Here is a 14702-nt window from a genome sequence, read left to right on the forward strand (position 1 = left end):
ACCTCCTGGTTAAAAAGCTCATTTTTGAAACGTTTAAAATCTAATGTGTGGTAGGTGGTGGTGGTGGTGATGGTGGTGGTGGTGGAGGAGGAGGAAGAGGAGGAGGAAGTGCTGGTGCTGATTTTCTGTTTGTACAAGCCAAAGCCTGTAGCCTCCTTTCTACCACCCTGTAGTCCTGGCGATCGCCGTCAATGGAGGCCTGGAAATGAACCGGGCTAATTCTCAACGCTTTGTCCTTTTCCAGGCCTGGCCTCTTTCCCTCTCCGGAGCCCTTTGCACCCTTGGAACCTCAGGCTTTTGTTTTTCACTGATGTCCCAGAGCATCTCAAGCTCTCAGATTCTACTGGAATGCTCGCTGAAGTGGACCCACTTTCCCTGCTGAGAACTGGGAGACTCCTAAAGCAAGAGATAAGAGAGGCGGGGGAGGGGGCAGAGGGGGGGACTGGGACTGCCCGATCTGCCTGAGGCAAGGAACAGGGCCTCACCCTTGAGAACCTTGGACTGCAGATGAGAATAGAGGACGCCTTCCAGAAAACCTTACTCTCCACGGGAGATAAAGGCATAAGGAAGGATAGGCTTTGAAGCCACCAAAGAGATGAATGCTCTCAGCTGGGAAGCCACGGTTGCCTGAGCACTGCCTCCCCTCCGGTCGTTCCCAAGGCAGATTCTCGGGGCACAGGAGCCGCAGCCAGGGAGGGGCTCGCACGCAGAGGCTCCAGGTCGGTGGCGCGCAGCTGCGGTGGCACTGCGCTTCCCCGCCCCCGCAGGCCCCCCTTCTCTCCCGGGCTAGATCTGGAGATGAAGCTCCGCCCCTAGCGCGTCGCCCCAGCCCCGAGCCTTAAAAGCCCCGCACACCGCCCCGCCGCACCCAGCCTTGCCGCACCTTCGCGTCCTCGCCAGGTCCCGCCGTAGCCGCGCGCCCGGCCCCGACCCCGGCACCATGAGCTTCGGATCGGAGCACTACTTGTGCTCCGCCTCTTCCTACCGCAAGGTGTTCGGGGACGGCTCGCGCCTGTCCTCGCGCCTCTCCGGGCCCGGAGGCTCCAGCAGCTTCCGCTCGCAGTCGCTGTCCCGCAGCAATGTGGCCTCTACGGCCGCCTGCTCGTCGGCCTCGTCCCTCGGCCTGGGCCTTGCCTACCGCCGGCTGCCCGCCTCCGACGGGCTGGACCTGAGCCAAGCGGCGGCGCGCACCAACGAGTACAAGATCATCCGCACGAACGAGAAGGAGCAGCTGCAGGGCCTCAATGACCGCTTCGCGGTGTTCATCGAGAAGGTGCACCAGCTGGAGACGCAGAACCGCGCGCTCGAGGCCGAGCTGGCTGCGCTGCGGCAGCGCCACGCCGAGCCGTCGCGCGTCGGCGAGCTCTTCCAGCGCGAGTTGCGCGACCTGCGCGCGCAGCTGGAGGAGGCGAGCTCGGCGCGCGCGCAGGCCCTGCTGGAGCGCGATGGGCTAGCCGAGGAGGTGCAGCGGCTTCGGGCGCGCTGCGAGGAGGAGAGCCGGGGGCGCGAAGGCGCCGAGCGCGCCCTGAAGGCGCAGCAGCGCGACGTGGATGGCGCCACGCTGGCCCGCCTCGACCTGGAGAAGAAGGTGGAGTCGCTGCTGGACGAGCTGGCCTTCGTGCGCCAGGTGCACGACGAGGAGGTCGCGGAGCTCCTGGCCACGCTGCAGGCGTCTTCGCAGGCTGCCGCCGAGGTGGACGTGGCTGTGGCTAAACCAGACCTGAGTTCGGCGCTCAGGGAGATCCGCGCCCAGTATGAGTCCCTGGCAGCTAAGAACCTGCAGTCGGCGGAGGAATGGTACAAGTCCAAGTTTGCCAACCTGAATGAGCAGGCAGCGCGCAGCACCGAAGCCATCCGAGCCAGCCGGGAGGAGATCCACGAGTACCGGCGCCAGCTCCAGGCACGCACCATTGAGATAGAGGGCCTGCGCGGGGCCAATGAGTCCCTGGAGAGGCAGATCTTGGAACTGGAGGAGCGGCACAGCGCGGAGGTGGCTGGCTACCAGGTAAGGGCTGGGACGCTGCATAGGAAAGGGTGTCCTGTCCTTTTCTGCGCAAAGCTGCACTCCCTGTAAACTGGAGCCCTAGGAAACCACGGGAGGGGAAAGGGGGAGAGAGGAGCGAGCGTTGGCTGGAGGTGTTGGCAAACAAACAAAAATCATCAAGTCTTCGCGCATGCAGCCTCAAATGTGAACTCCATGTGCCTGGAAGCGCTTCAACCCCTTGATGTCTCCGCACTCTAATTTGGGGGATAGGGGAATTTTAGAAACCGAACCCAAGTCTTCATGCATATCCTACATATATGCTGTATGTAACACGGAGCTACAGACCCCACCCCCAGTGGCTTGTCTGAACTCTTCTAACAAAGGAGTCTGCAATCTTTTTAGGAGTCAGAAACATCTAGCTGTGCCTCCCTGTCACCAAGAGTACAAACACAATAGCAGAACAGTTTGGACCAAAAATGAGCCCAGAGGAGGCAGGTAACAGCCTCTGCATGGTCTGGTCCTTTAAGCATCCTGTTTAATTGGCTTTGAAAAGCCTTTCCTGCGCCTTAGAATTGATACGTATAGAATACAGCCCGCTTTATGGTTGGGAACTGGGCTCATTTTCTTGAGTTTTGCTCTAAAAAGGAATGGGATCTGGCATGATTAAGCTAGTAACACCTGCCTTGCCCCACCCTTGCCGTCCCCCCAACGCCCCCCCCCCCCACACACACAGAGGCGTGCGCGTGCACGGTTCCCATGTCCCCCTCCTGACAGTTCTAAGCAAGCTTTGAGCTAGTTCAGGTAGAAGAGGGCGGGGGCGCTGTCCGCGGTGCTGATCCTGTGTTCCTACCACTGCAGAAATGTCCCCTACTTCATTACGTTTCCAAACTGTCCCAGTTAGGAACGCTAGGCCTCAAGGCAATTAACTTCCTCTTCTTCTTTTTCTTTCTTTCTTTCTTTTTTTTTTTTTTTTAATTCTATAACACAATCAGTCAAAGTTCATCTTGTAGACAGCATCAATTTTCACCTCCATGGCTGGCTTTGCACTTAACAAAAAAACCTTTTAATCCGCCCCACAGCTGTAAGGTTCCTCTTGAAAATTCTCATCAACTTAGCATTTGTTCAACCTAAGTGCACGTGGCAAATTACAGAGATGGTTTCTTTGTTATAGGCGGCATTTTCCCCCATCTTTCCTGCCCCTGTAAGCTCTATGGAGAAGATGATTGGCTCAGTTTCACTACATTGAACATTCTGGGCTTTTGACTACAGAGGGCACAGGGACAGAAGACAGAATGAATCAAAAATGTAGGAAAACCACAAAATTACATGGTTTAAGTACAAGGAACAATAAAAGCTCTTTTGAATGGAATGTCAATAATTCAGAAACTTCAAATAATTTATTATACCTAGGATTGATTTTACATTTGATGAAAATTAATGCATTTGGGGAACATTAATAAAAATGGAACTGAGAAATGGCATATTTCAAAAGTCAGAAGATAAGGCATGATTGATTTTCAGGCATTTACTATCCATTGTGAATGGCTCCCTCTCATAGGGGGGAAAGGCCTGTTTGAGATGCATGTCTCTTTGTCTTACACTAGTATTATTCAAACAAATATTCATGTTTTGATACGAAATCTTTAAATCGAACTTCTCAGTATGTGCGCAAGGTCCTGGGTGGTCTGAATGAATCACACTTAATTAATATTTCTTCTTTTCTTCCAGAAGCCTCAAATGTTGAATTAGGTGGTCAGTCCTCTTGAGGGCTAGTCCAGTATTTCCACAAAAGGGTGACCTGCCCCAAACTGTCAGCTAAACTGGGCTTTGCCACGCCTTCCTCTTTCTTGCCAGTCTCTTATGCTGTCAGATGCAGCAGTTGTGTGGCTTGTTTTCTCTAAAATACAGGCTTTCTGTGGTAGAAAATAGTAGATATGGTCTGCAGGAGACAAAGGACAAGAGAAACCTCTGCAGCTCTGCAGCACTGTCCCCATCGGCTTTAGCCTTAGGAGCCTCTGTGGACCTGCTGAGCGGAGAAGGAGGCCAGACAACACAAAGCTGTTTCCTACCCCTTGGGACCCACTGCTGGGGTGGGGCTCACAGTCAGACCTGCAAACACTAAACCCGTGGCTCCTGTTGTCCCCCAACAATCTAAATGCTGGTTGAGGTGGAAAGCCATTGCCTTTTTGGCCTTTTACCCAACCTCCCTTTCACTGCAATAGCCCTGGGAGGTATTCTTTCTTTCTGGTTCAGAGACTCGCAGTGAGCACTCTTTTCCTTTACAAGTGTTTGGGTCCTCTCAAAGGCAAGAGAAAGTGCCCATTCAAAGTCATTTTCCCTGCCCCAGAGAGCTGATAGCCTATTTGGAGACAGAACGCTTGATATACTTTGAAAAGGACAAAGACTGATGCAAGGTGACACAGTAAGTGAACAATAGGAAGACCTAGGCTGCTGTGTTACAGGCCAGAGGCAGCCACTTCACACGGGAAAGCAAGGCTTTCCGTGTTTTCTGACAGAGGACTCTGGTCCCTCCCTGCATAGCCGGGGTACCACCATTAGAACCTCTGTCAATACTAAACCTGTACAGAGCCAGTCTCGGGGGGGGGGGGGGGGGGGACTGGCTTTCGAACCTGTGCTGTGGATGGCTTAGGAAGCCAATGCTTTCCTTGAAAGGCCTTGCTGAGCAGTCGGGATCACTGCTACTTAATGTTCCCTAGGGAAGTAAGCCAAATCTCCCCTCCTCTCCAGCATGAGATTGGAGCCCCGCCTAATTAAATTAATTGGAGCCCTTCCTAATAGCAGGAAGGGTCTGGCTCTTGGGAGACCGGAGATGGCAGTGGCTGCATATAAATCTATAGCTTGATAGATCCATTTCTGAGATTAGGGTTCAAGGGAGGAGGAAAAAAAATCTCATTTTTTAAAAGCTGGCCTAGCTGGTCCCCATCCCCACCCCATCTCACCCTATTACTGTCACCTGGACCACTGCAACAGCTTCTTTACGGGGACACATTTAAAGCAGTTATCCAAACTCCACGACACACCAAGGCCAAGAAGCAGCTTTTTCAAGAGAGATTTTTTTCAGACCACTCCAAGAAATGGAGTCAGTATTTCTTAGGTAGCGCCAGGAATATGCTTTTTATTCTATTTTTGGAGACTTGAGTTTTCCTGTGTGGCCTGAGCTGGGATTGGATTTGCAGCGCTCCTGCCTTTGCCCTTCAAGTGTGCTCTGGATTCCCGCCCCACTGGAAGGGCTGTACCATTTGTTCTCAGACCGGCTGTGGAACATCTTGACTTAAACCACATTTTCTAGTAAAGGCTGATTTTAGAGGGTGGCAGAGGACAAGGATAAAGCAAGACAGAGTGAAAACAGGGACGTGTGGTTCCTGTAAGTGACCATCCATTAAAACCCCCTCTCCCTATCTCTCTGATCATGCAGATCATGCAGTAGTTCTGTAGGACCTGCACTTCCACTTGTCCAGCTGAGGTCTCCCCGGTCCACCTGCAACGTAAGGAAATGGACACCGTGTTTCCTTTTCTTTACTACAGACGCTAGTGCAGCCATGCTTTCCAACCAGCCCCCTTCCAGCCTTGGGCCAGATGCTTAGCTGCTCCAGGAGAGACCTCAGCTGGAGCTGGGAGTGCCTCCTCTCTCCTGCCCTCCAAGCCAAGCCAGCAGCTGCAGCATGGTTGGGGGAGGGGGCAGGCTGCAGCGCTCTGCTCATCATTTGCCCGCTAGAGGCCATCTTCTGCAGGCCTCGTGAAGGGCAGCAAGAGAGGCCAGTGCGGGAGGAGTGTACAAACAAAGAGCCCAGAGCTTGGCGAGCAGTCAGCAGTTCAGTCAGGTCCTCTGAAAGCAGCAGGGCTGCACTTTTTGTCAACACTGATCCATAAAGTCACCGTGTGGAATGGATAACATACAAGCACAAGAAACTCTTACCCACCTAGAACTCAGCTCCCCAGCAGCCTCTTGTTCCAAAACAGCTGTGACGTTGAAGCACTTTTTAATAAACCATCAAACTAACCTGCTGTGACAAACAATCTACCTCTAAACCACATATTGGGAAGCTGGCCCCACTCCACTGATGCCCCCACACTAGCTTTTATGTGTGTTTGTTTGTTTTGTTTTTGAGATAGGGTTTCTCTGTGTAACAGCTCTAGCTGTCCTGGAACTCGCTCTGTAGACCAGGCTGGCGGGCTGGGATTAAAGGCATGTGCCACCACTACCCAGCCCTAACCATTCTTTTTTTTTTTTTTTTTTTTAGTTTTTTGAGACAAGGTTCCTCTTGGCTGTCCTAGGCTTGCTTTGTAGACCAGGCTGACCTCGAACTCACAGTGATCTGCCTGCCTCTGCCTCCCAAGTGCTGGGATTAAAAGTGTGTGCCACCACGCCCAGTTTACCCTAGCCATTCTTAACATGATTCTAAAGAGAAACAATTTTTTATTTGGGTTTCAAACCAGTATATGGGAGACCACTGGAGTGAGGCATTGTCCAGAACTGCAAAATGAAGATAAACACTGCTCTCTGGCACCATTTAGGCAGAAATAAACACCCCAAATATATCTAAAATATGACAGACATGAAATTATAGAAAACTTAACATAATTTTCATAATCCTTGATTGCTGAGAAAGATTGTATTATGTTTAATGTCCTAATAATAAGTTTTATTCTCCACTTTAAAATGGCTTTATTCGCCAGGCGGTGGTGGCACATGCCTTTAATCCCAGCACTCGGGAGGTAGAGGCAGGTGGATTGCTGTGGGTTTGAGGCCAGCCTGGTCTACAAAGTAAGTGTAGGACAGCCAAGGCTACACAGAGAAACCCTGTCTCAAAAAGCCAAAATAAATAAATAAATAATGGCTTTATTCAGATTATCATTTTGAGGGATGTTTGCAAGCTAGCTCAGTGAGTAAAGGCACTTGCTACCAACTCTGACAACCTGAGTGGATACCCAACCCCCACATGGTAGAAGGAAAGAACAGACTCCTTACTCACCCCCCAGAACTCATGTGGTGGAAAGACAGATCCAACTCCTTCAAGGTGCCCTCTGGTTTCCACATATCTCTTGTGACACATACACGCCCACACACATAAACAAGTAAATAAATAAATATATGCAAAAAATTTACATTTGACAAATTTTTAAAAATTTGATGCTTTGAGGAATATGAAATCATCTATCCAACATTAAGTGTTTATTATATATAAGGCTGGAGAGATGGCTTAGTGGTTAAAGGTGTGGGCCACTCTTGCAGGAGACCTGTATCAGGGGGCTCACAATGCCGCTAACTCCAGCTCCAGAATGTCTCTTTAACTCTGTGGTTACTTAAACTCACACACACAGGCATGCAAACAAACATATGTATGTATATATACACAAACACCGTCATATAACATTTTAGTGTTTTCTTTATTTTTTTCAATTTTTATTTTATGTGCATTGGTGTTTTGCCTGCATGTATATCTGAGTGAGGGTGTTGGGTCCCCTGCTGCTGAGGTTACAGACAGCTGTGAGCCACCATGTGGTTGCTGGGAATTGAACCCAGGTCCTCTAGAAGAGCAGCCAGTGCTCTTAACTGCTGAGCCATCTCTCCAGCCCTCACCTATACATAATTTAAAATAAAATCTTTTGAAAGTTTTCATTATATACACTAATAATATATAATATGATATTCATTTTTACTTAAGGAGCTAATGGATGGATCATTATTAATTTATCCTTATTATCAAAATAGTAGAACCTTATGTTATTCACAGTAATAAAAACTACTCACATTTATTGGGTCCTTCCTATATGTCATGATGGTCTACTAACTTGTTTAGCAAATATTAGAACTCATCTTCTTGCTTGTTTGGTTGGTTTTTGTTTTGTTTTTTAAGACAGGGTTTCTCTGTGAAACAACCCTGGTTGTCCTGGACTCACTTTGTAGACCAGGCTAACCTCAAACTCACAGAGATCCACCTGCCTCTGCCTCCTGAGTGCTGGGATTAAAGGCATGTACCACCACTCCCAGCTAGAACTCATTTTTTATTTTTCCTTTTAGACAGGGTTTCTCTGTGTAGCCCTAGCTGTCCTAGACATGCTTTGTAGCCGAGGCTGCCCTCGAAGTCACAGCAATCCGCCTGCCTCTGCCTCCCAGTGCTGGGATTATTAAAGGTGTGCGCCAGCATGCCCTGCTTACCTCATCTCTTAACAGGCTTTGAAACATTGGAATGGTGGCTCATACCTTTAATCCCAGCACTCGAAGAAGAGGCAGACAGATCTCTGTGAGCTCAAGGCCAGCCTGGTCTACATATTGAGTTCTAGACCATCCAGGCTACAGAGTGAAATGCTGTTAAACACAAACAAACAAAATAAGCAAGGAAGTTTTTGTTTGTTTGTTTTTCTTTAACACATTTAGGTCTAGAGAGATGGCCCAGTGGTTCAGAGCACTGGTTGTCCTTCCAGAGAGCCCAAGTTTGATTCCTAGCATCGACCTGGCTGCTCACACCCATCTCTAACCCCAGCTCCAGGGGATCAGATGCCCTCTTGTGCATTTGGAGAGTCCCTGCCCAGATACATGCACACAAACACATATATACACAATTTTTAAAAATTAAAAAAAAAAAGGAAGGATCCATGAAACCATGGTCCCTTGGGAGTTCCTAAATTTCCTAAGGACATTTAAGCGGAGACTGCAGATGCTGAGTCTCTACCCCAGAGCAAATGAAACAGAATGGAGGCTGGACTGCTTTGTGAGTATACTGTCGATCCCTTACATGGTTGGAATATGTAGTCAGGGTTGAGATCCCTGCCTTAGGGAAATGTCAATGAATGTCTGCTGCTTTGTTGTAAGTGTTTTGGATATGTGCTTTCCAGGATAGCATTGGGCAGCTGGAGAGTGACCTGAGGAACACCAAGAGTGAGATGGCACGCCACCTTCGGGAATACCAGGACTTGCTCAATGTCAAAATGGCTCTTGACATTGAGATAGCAGCTTACAGGTACATGAGAGGGCATGTCCACCCCCACAAGACACACACTGGCCTAGGAGCAATGCTGCTGTATACATGGTTCCGGGTGGCCTGTTTCTGACCAGTGAGGGAGGGTGGGGAAAGCCACCACTATCCAGTCTCAATGAACTGAGCTCTCAGTTGTTCTAACTGAATACATGGCAGCTTCACCTCGCTAGTCCTGGAGTATTTTACACACCCTGCAGGGCAGTTTACATGTTAACACAGGCTTCTAGAGGCAAAATGAAAGTGTCAGACTCTAAAAATAGGGGTTGGGGCTGGAGAGATGGCTTAGTGGTTAAGAGCACATCCTGCTCTTACAGAGGACCTGGGTTTGATTCTCAGCACCCATGTCAGGTGGCTCGCAACTGCCTATAACTTGATCCAAGGGAATCTGACTCCTCTGGCCTCCTCAGGCATCTATAGTCTTCATCAAACCCACACATATGAGTACACAATTAAAAATAATAAAAATGAACCTTTAAAAAAAATAAAAATACAGAGCCAGGCATGGTGGCACATGTGGGAGACAGAGGCAGGCGGATCGCTGTGAGTTTGAGGCCAGCCTGGTCTACAAAGCAAGTCCAGGACAGCCAAGGCTACACAGACTCTGTCTCAAAAAAACAATAAATAAATAAATAAATAAACAAATAAAAATGCAACCAAGCATGGTAGCACACACCTTTAATCCCAGGACTAGGGAGGCAGAGGCAAGCGAATCTCTGTGAGTTCAAGGACAGCCTGGTCTATGAAGGACAGCCAAGGCTACACAGAGAAACCCTGTCTCGAAAAACCAAAAAAAAATTTTTTAAATAAATAAAAATACAAGTTAAACATAAAGTGATCCAAGCTAAGGTTTTCTCTTATATTTGTGTTCAAGGCCCAGTTGAAGTGAACATTTACTTTAAAAAAAAAAAAAAAATGTAACTACAGGTGCAGTTTTTTGAATGACCACTATGTGTCAGTGTCAGGTCAACCACAGTCCATAACTCAAGGTCATGGTGTTAATAAGTGTTGGCCTAGTCTAGCCTCAACAGAAGACTGCAAATGTCGGCTGATGTCCATGGGAGGTGGCCTCTTTTCTGAAGAGAAAGGGAGGAGGAGTGAATTGAGGGAGGTGGGAGGGGGTGGGGAACTGCAGTCAGGATTAAAGTAAATGAATACATTTATTAAAGAAACTAATTAATTAGTTAAATACAAGTGAAAAAAAGTGGCAGCCCTCAGATTCAACCTCAGATCAGTGTGGACATTTTTTTATTTTTATTTTTTTATTAATTTATTCTTGTTACATCTCAATGTTTATCCCATCCCTTATATCCTCCCATTCCTCCCCCCCTGGTGTAGACATTTTTAATATGAATTTACTTGTCATCCTAGTTTTCTCTATATTTTTTAGTTTTCTCTATATTATTCCAATCTTAGTATATGTGCTGCCTAGGCCAACTTTTTTTTTTTTTTTTTTTTTTTTTTTTTAAGTTTTCCACTATGTATTCCACCTACTCCAAAATAAGGGCTCCAGAGTATTTCATAGTATCTTGAGTTGATTTTTATTAAAAATAAAAAAGATGATTAAAAACTTTTCGAGTTATGAGCTAGACACGGTGATGCTCACCTGTAATCTCAGGTGGACTAAGACAGTGAGAAGTTAAAGGGCAGCCTCAGCTACATACCAAGGCTACCCTGGGCTATAAGGGACCCCATCTCCAAAAACTAAAGAACAAACCAGAAAGCAACAACAAATACCCTACTAGAGTTATGCAGAGCAAGCCACGGGAGCCACTCTGAGCTGGATAGTCTAGGCTGAGTGGACACCGGTGTCTGAGGTTGTGTCATTTAAGGGCTCTGCTACCACTTGTTCTGTTCCCCCTCGTGCCTTCATACGTGGAAAGGGCACAGCTCTCAAGTGTGCGCCGGCCCAGGCGGTAAGTTTCTCAGTCCTCTGTGGATTTCTCACTTCCTTACCCCTTTACAGTTAAGGTGTTAATTAGGGAAATTACCTTTCTCCTGAGCTTTGTAGAATATAACTGACAAAAATGGGTGTCTGATGTGGCCAAGGGAGGTTGTATGTTTTCCTACAGGAAAACAGTTTGTCAATGGGACATGTTCCTTTGACAATACTTGAAACAGCACTGATACTGGAGAGAGCATTTCTACATGTGCATACTAATCAATGTAGCATTCCTGGCCTCATGAGGAAACTGCAGTGTTTCTTTGGAGTCAGCGAAAAAAAGGACTGAAGGGTTAAGTTCTCTAAACAAAACTAGTAGCCTGGTTCCTAAGCGCTTTTCTCTGTTGAATTAACAGGAAGCTGCTGGAAGGAGAAGAGACACGATTTAGCACCAGCGGATTAACCATGTCCGGGCTGAATCCACTTCCCAATCCCAGCTATTTGCTCCCTCCTAGAATCCTTAGTTCTACAACCTCCAAAGTCTCATCCACTGGGCTGTCGCTGAAAAAGGAGGAGGAGGAAGAGGAGGAGGGGGCTTCTAAGGAAGCCTCTAAGAAAACATCCAAGATAGGGGAAAGTTTTGAAGAAACTCTGGAGGAAACGGTAATATCTACAAAGAAAACCGACAAGTCAAATATAGAAGACAGTACCATCTCAAGCCAAAAAATGTAGTTTGATTGCTTAAAAAAAAGTTAACGCCTAAGAGGGAATGCACTGGCTCACTCACAGCTTACTCCCGAACCACACCTAACCACCGCTAGGGAATGTCTTCCAAGCTTCAGTGTCATAGTCAGGACCGAATCCTTGCTTTCTCCGGTAGGAAAGCCGCCCCTAGATGGAGCAGTCAGAGGAGTGTTCTCTAAGCAAGCAGCTTTCTCTCCCGCAGCTCAGGCTTCATAGTGACAGACGACTCAGGTGCACAGGAAGTTCCATGGAGGTGCTAACTCTGGTCATCTTTTGCTGTGAGCCAAAATTAAAGCCTGTTTGTGCACTATACCCCGCCAGGACCCAGCTTTAGACTCTTCTTACTAGATGCCTAAACACTTAAAATCACTGCCGAGGACAAACTAGTGGTCCAGACACCATCACCCTAATCCTCTCTGACAGAGCTGAGTCACGAATGACAGCTGTTCCTCATGGGCACATCTCTTCCGCTCTCCTCGACCCCGTGTTTCCTTGTCTTCACCCAAGAGGAGGGCGAAAAGGCTAGTGCAGTATTCCCTTCTGAACACACGTAGAACTTACTCCCCCTTTAGTAGTAAAATTAGATGCATGGTGACCATTTCTGTGATTTATCTAATAACTTATCCTTGCTCATTTCATGTCTTTTCACATCTGTAGCTTAAAAAAAAAGAAAAAGATTAATGATAATGGCAGTGATTGATTATAAGGGTTTTCCTAAAATAAATAAAAGGGATCTCTAGATTTTAGGCTTTCAGCTGTCCAAGTCCAATTAGTGGGGGGAGGGGGGAAACTACCTTAAATGACGTAGCTTTTCACTTTAACTATAGAAGCACAGTGACAGGTGTGCTACGCTGTGGTTAAGCTGACCTTAGACTTAGTAGTATAAGGAAAGGAGGTAAGTACCTCTCTGAATGGGAAAAGCCAAGGTCTCTTCTGTGTTGGTGCCTGTGTAGTGGTGTAGAATTAGCTTTCCCCTGAATCTACATAGTCCCCTTCCCATTAGTCCAGGTTCTCAAGAGGCCTTGCTTTTTAAGAGTGCTAAGTACAGGACATTTTATCCCCAGACACAATGCTACTGCCCAAAAGTGAAAAATAAAAAATAAAAACAAACACTTCTGGTCAATCAACACCACCAGCAAATTTTTTTTTTTAAAGGAAAGGAAATCTCTTTCTCAGACTCTTTCCCCAACAGTGTTACTTACATGCTTCAGTTGGTGGCTGTCCCTCCCCCCAAGGACAGGCAGAAGCAGCAGTGAGGGTCCAGGAGGGATACGCACACTCCTCCCCCAACTCAAGGAGGCAGACAGCAAAGTTAGCACCCAACTGTGGCGCCCACGTGTCCTGTCTGCTCATGTGCTAAATCTGATGCTGGATTTGCCCTGCCTCTGCTCACTTTCATCACTGCTATAGGACTGTCTCTCCTGTCCCCACCCACATCATCACAAGTTCTGTGCTGACACGGACATGATGCTTCTACTACTGAACTCTCATTCTAGCACATGCTTCGATAGTGCAAGGAACTGAAAAGACACTTTCCTCTCCCTGACCCATGCCCTCTCGACCCCTAATATGTACTGTAAGACATTAGTAATATAAAAAATTAAAAGTCATTAATCCCACCAACGTGGTTTGTGTTCCGTACTTTCTAATAGTTTTCTGAGGAAAGTGCCACTTTGTTTGACAGGTTGTCTGGCTCTGATTACATTTTATCTTCTGGTCTTGATGAGTTGCCACTAATCACCTGGACCGAGAGTGAGAACGCATTGCCTGCATCTTGCAAATTGAGCACAGTGGTAAATATGTCCACAATCCCAGGACTCAGGAGGTTGAGGTAGGAGAATTATATGTTTGATGTCAGCCTAGGCTACATACTGATACCCTGACTCAAAAACAAGAAAAGAGGACCCAGAGATAGCTTGGTTGGTCAGAGTATTTACTTGCAAGCATGAGGACCAGAGTTTGATCCCCAAATCCCTATATTTGAAAAAAAAAAAAAAAAAAAGCTGGGCATTGATGGCATATGCCTTTAATCCGAGCACTTCTGAGGCAGAGGCAGACACATCTCTGAGTTTGAGGCCAGCCGGTCTACAGAGTGAGTTCCAGAACAGCCAGAGGCGCACAGAGAAACCCTCTGTTGGTGGGGGAAGCCCTGGATGGTTGAGAAGCTAATAAATTGTACCAGTGTCAAAGACCAGATTCAATGTCACAGGGTAAACTGAGTCAGGGTGTAGATCACTGGCTGGCTGATCACCCAGCAGACTGTCTCTGAGGGTAACATTCCAGACTAGAACTGATTGCTACTGACAGTGGCTTCCCCTGACAGTGGTAAGCTGAGGGCCCAGAGCTGGTGGCTTCCTGACAGGGGCTTCCACCTGATTGTGGCAAGTGGGGGCTGGAGCGGATGGCTCCACTGTTGGTGGCAAACATCTAAAAAGAAGGAGAGAAAACCACACACATACAGACAGTTGATGAAGTAAGATAGACTCCAGCAGGTGTGTTCCAACAAGTGTCTAACAGGCTTCTCTAACTTCACACGCACGCAGGCACGCATGCACATGCACATACATACATACATACATACATACATACATACATACATACATAAATACATACATAAATACATACATACATACATACATACATACATACATACATACTCACGCATTGGGTGGATGGAGCAAACGCCAAGGAGCAAGTTCCAACCCAGGCTTACACACATATATACACATACACACATCTTTATGGGTGGAAGAAGATTCCAACCTCTCTAGCTACTGTACACACACACACATACATATGTGGATGGATGGAACAAACTCCAAAGAGCGAGTTCCAACAACTTTATTGTTTTTTCCACAGCTTATATATCCCTGCCAAATCTTTCTTTCTTTCTTTCTTTCTTTCTTTTTTCCCTTCGAGACAGGGTTTCTCTGTGTTAGCCTTGGCTGTCCTGGACTCACTCTGTAGACCAGGCTGGTCTCAAACTCACAGAGATCCACCTGCCTCTGCCTCCTGAGTGCTGGGATTAAAGGTGTGCGCCACCACGCTTGGCTCAAACCTAAACTTTTATATAAAAAACAATGAGCCTTTTCTA

The 14702-nt window shown here is 47.3% G+C and overlaps 2 protein-coding genes across 3 annotated transcripts in view; one reads left to right on the forward strand and one right to left on the reverse strand.

Moving 5' to 3' along the window:
* Nt5c2 (5'-nucleotidase, cytosolic II) overlaps window positions 1-1032 on the reverse strand; it is a 126287-nt gene extending 125255 nt beyond the window's left edge. For both annotated transcript variants that reach the window (XM_051146724.1, XM_051146722.1), the window contains exon 1: window positions 884-1032. In XM_051146724.1, the coding sequence (XP_051002681.1) occupies window positions 884-942 (59 nt within the window). In that variant the 5' untranslated portion in view covers window positions 943-1032. The remainder of the gene's footprint in view (window positions 1-883) is intronic.
* On the forward strand, window positions 941-11777 carry Ina (internexin neuronal intermediate filament protein alpha). Its single transcript, XM_051146730.1, has 3 exons — window positions 941-2005; window positions 8843-8967; window positions 11281-11777. Exons 1-3 carry the CDS (start codon window positions 941-943, stop codon window positions 11594-11596), a joined length of 1506 nt encoding a protein of 501 aa, XP_051002687.1. The 3' UTR covers window positions 11597-11777.
* Window positions 11778-14702: the final 2925 nt, after the last annotated feature.

Source organism: Acomys russatus, chromosome 5 (genome assembly GCF_903995435.1).
Source record: "Acomys russatus chromosome 5, mAcoRus1.1, whole genome shotgun sequence".
NCBI lineage: Eukaryota > Metazoa > Chordata > Mammalia > Rodentia > Muridae > Acomys > Acomys russatus.

Bases quoted from the DNA above. Each gene is read 5' to 3' on its own strand.
- Ina (XM_051146730.1), top strand. From the start codon at position 941: ATGAGCTTCGGATCGGAGCACTACTTGTGCTCCGCCTCTTCCTACCGC. The intron at 2,006-8,842 runs GTAAGGGCTGGG...TGTGCTTTCCAG, and splicing joins CGGAGGTGGCTGGCTACCAG to GATAGCATTGGGCAGCTGGA. The intron at 8,968-11,280 runs GTACATGAGAGG...TTGAATTAACAG, and splicing joins ATTGAGATAGCAGCTTACAG to GAAGCTGCTGGAAGGAGAAG.